Source organism: Pristiophorus japonicus, chromosome 11 (assembly GCF_044704955.1).
Source record: "Pristiophorus japonicus isolate sPriJap1 chromosome 11, sPriJap1.hap1, whole genome shotgun sequence".
NCBI lineage: Eukaryota > Metazoa > Chordata > Chondrichthyes > Pristiophoridae > Pristiophorus > Pristiophorus japonicus.
In genome coordinates this window covers 76,646,215-76,649,217 of record NC_091987.1, presented here as the reverse complement: position 1 = coordinate 76,649,217, position 3,003 = coordinate 76,646,215, and the positions used below count along the sequence as shown (strand labels likewise).

Below are 3,003 nucleotides of genomic sequence, written 5' to 3'. Positions count from 1 at the left end.
CATCACCCTCGTCACAGCGACCTTTGCACAGAGTCCTGTTCAGCCCGCGTGATCTCTTCCATTTGATTGACAGTTCTACCCAACTGGGCCCTGGAACGTGCGCAGGCGTAGTTACAGCATCCGCATTGGAGGTCGGTTATGGACAATTCCGATTCCGGGGCACCCCTCACGGTGCCACCCGCCCACCAGTGTTCCATTGAGATTTGCTGAGGAAGCTGAGTGCATCATTTGCCGACAGCGAGACCGTGGCAGCGCGTTCCGCTGTAAATTAAATTTAATTTTCCCCATCAAGTTTAAAATGTTTGCTTTGCCAGGATCAGCGATGGACGTTTTGGAGAATATGGAAGGAGACAATGTGCTGAACTTATCCAGAATGAATCTGGATACGGTGGCTTTGGAAGACATCAGCGAAGAAAAGAAAATCGAGACTCAACAGTTACTGTTGACTCACAACCGATTTACTGTTTTCCCTGGGAGTATCGCACATTTCAGGAATCTGCTGTTCCTGGACATTAGCTCCAATGGACTCGCCTTCATCTGCGATGAAATCTTGGCACTGACCAAACTTAAGACGTTGATAGCCAAAAACAACAGAATGGATGAGTTCTCGCTGCCCAAAGATTTAGGAAAGATGAGTTTGGAGGTTGTCAATTTCAGTGGCAATCGTTTTGAGGAGGTTCCTTCTCAGCTTCTAGAATTGCAAAGACTCAAATCTCTTTCACTTGGGGGAAACAGACTTAAAACTATTCCACCAGAAATAGAGAACTTAACCAGGTAAAATGTTGCAAGTCTTGCATTCTTTTCCTCTTGGGAATAATAATCATTAGAAATAGTCTGTATCCACTCAACACTTCTAAAGCCATCTTTACATTTATGTTTATAATTTGCTTTACACCCTGAAGTTGTTTTTTTTAATAAAACTTGTGTTTTCTGTAAGTTGCTTCACAGATAATCAGGACAGCTTTGTTGAAACTGCGAGGTCACTCACTATTTATGGTTTAAAACAAATACACTTGACAGTTACAGGGCGTATTGTTCGGTGACGTAGCATGAGCATTTTTCAGTAACATACTGTTATCTATATTGTCCAAAATAACAATGTCTTGGAATAAATAACAAGTTAATGACTGACAACTTGGGACAGTGTACAGATCTGCAATTTACCCTGCTTGCCCATTAGTAATGTATTACAAAATTACTGCTAATTCTTCTCTCTGACTAGAAACTTCACATGGAATTATATTAGCTTCCTGTGACCATTGTAATGCAGCTGTAACCATGCTAACTGCATTAAGCAACAGGCCTCCTTGGAGATGGAGCACGTGGTGTCCACCGGTACGCTCGCGGCCTTCCGCGAGACGTGGGCACCGGAGGGACTGGAGTACATCGTCACGCCCGGCAACCAAATTTTAATTTGATTTTATGTTTTAAAGTTTAATTTGTTTTTAATTGCCGGTGTTTTTTAGTGTCCCCCTCCCCTTTTATAGGGGGCACTTAGAGAAAAAAAAAATATGATTTTAGTGCCCCAAAAAAAAACTTTAAGCAACAGGCCACTTGAATTTAATTAATTTACAAAGTATATAACATGAAATAACTCTATATTTTGTAATTAAATTTAGATGGGTGTCAGCTAAACCCACTGCAGCCTTGTAACTTATTCTCATGTAGTTGATATTGATCACATGAGACTACTCTTTGTGCTCCTGTACCATGACCTCTGGTGTCCCACAAGGATGCAACCTTGGCCTCTTCCTATTTCTACTTTACATGTTATCCCACAGCGACATCATCCGAAAACAAAGTGTCAATTTTCACATGTACGCTGATGACACAGCTCTACTTCACCCACTGACTCTAGATTGTCTGACTGTTTGTCTGACATCGAGTACTGGATGAGCATAATGTTCCTCCCAATTAAATATTGGGAAAAGAAAGACTTGCATTTATATAGTGCCTTTCACGACCACCAGGCATCTCAAAGCGCTTTACAGTCAAGGAAGTACTTTTGGAGTGTCGTCACTGTTGTCTTTGGCCCCCGCCACAAACACTGTTCCTTAGTCATTGACTCCATCCCTCTCCCTAGCAACTGTCTGAGGCTGAACCAGAGTGTTCACAACCTTGCTGTCGTATTTGACCTCGAGGTGGATGAGCTTCTGACCACACATAGATGCCATAGCTAAAACCGCCTATTGCCACCTCTGTAACATCGCTCGATTCGGCCCCTGCCCCTCTGCTGGCCTTAATTTAAAAATTCTCATCATTGTTTTCAAACCCCTCCATGGTCGCAACCCTCTCTATCTTTGTAATCTCCTCCAGCCCTACAATCCTCTGAGATATCATCGCACCTCCAATTCTGGCCTCTAGCAATCCCTGATTTACATCACTCCACCAGCGGCAGCTGTGCCTTCAGCTGCCGAGACCCTAAGTTCTGGAATTCCCTCCCTAAACGTCTCTGCCTCTCTACCTCTTCCTCCTTTAATACCCTTCTTAAAACCTACCTCTGTGACCAAGCTTTTGGTCATCTGCCCTATTAGATCATTATATGGCTCGGTGTTAAATTCTGTCTGATAATGCTCCCGTGAAGTGCCTTGTGACGTTTTACTATGTTAAAGGCTCTGTGTAAATGCAAGTTGTTGTTGTACCTGTATCTGTTTTGTAGCACAATTCATTCCGAGGGTAACTAGTAACTTTCACCAGTAAAGTGAGTTTAAAGATTTAATTCAGTAAAGTACGAGTTTAAAAATCTTTAGTTCAGAGGGGTCAACAACCAGGGGGCATAGATTTAAAGCAATTAGTAGGAGGTTTTGAGGAGGATTTTTTTTTCACCTAGAAGGTTGTGGGGTGTCTGGAACTCACTGCCTGAAAGGGTGGAAGAGGCAGAAACCCTCAACACATTCAAAAATGTACTTGGATATGCACTTGAAGTGCCGTAACCTACAAGGATACGGACCAAGAGCTGGAAAGTGGGATCAGGCTAGATAGCTCTTTGTTAGCCAGCGCGGA

General features: G+C 42.9%; 1 protein-coding gene across 1 annotated transcript in view; it reads left to right on the top strand.

The window, feature by feature from the left end:
- The first annotated feature begins 201 nt into the window (after positions 1-201).
- lrrc58b (leucine rich repeat containing 58b) overlaps positions 202-3,003 on the top strand; it is an 80,045-nt gene continuing 77,243 nt past the window's right edge. The window contains exon 1 of the mRNA XM_070893572.1: positions 202-774. Within this exon, the coding sequence (XP_070749673.1) occupies positions 299-774 (476 nt within the window). The 5' untranslated portion in view covers positions 202-298. The remainder of the gene's footprint in view (positions 775-3,003) is intronic.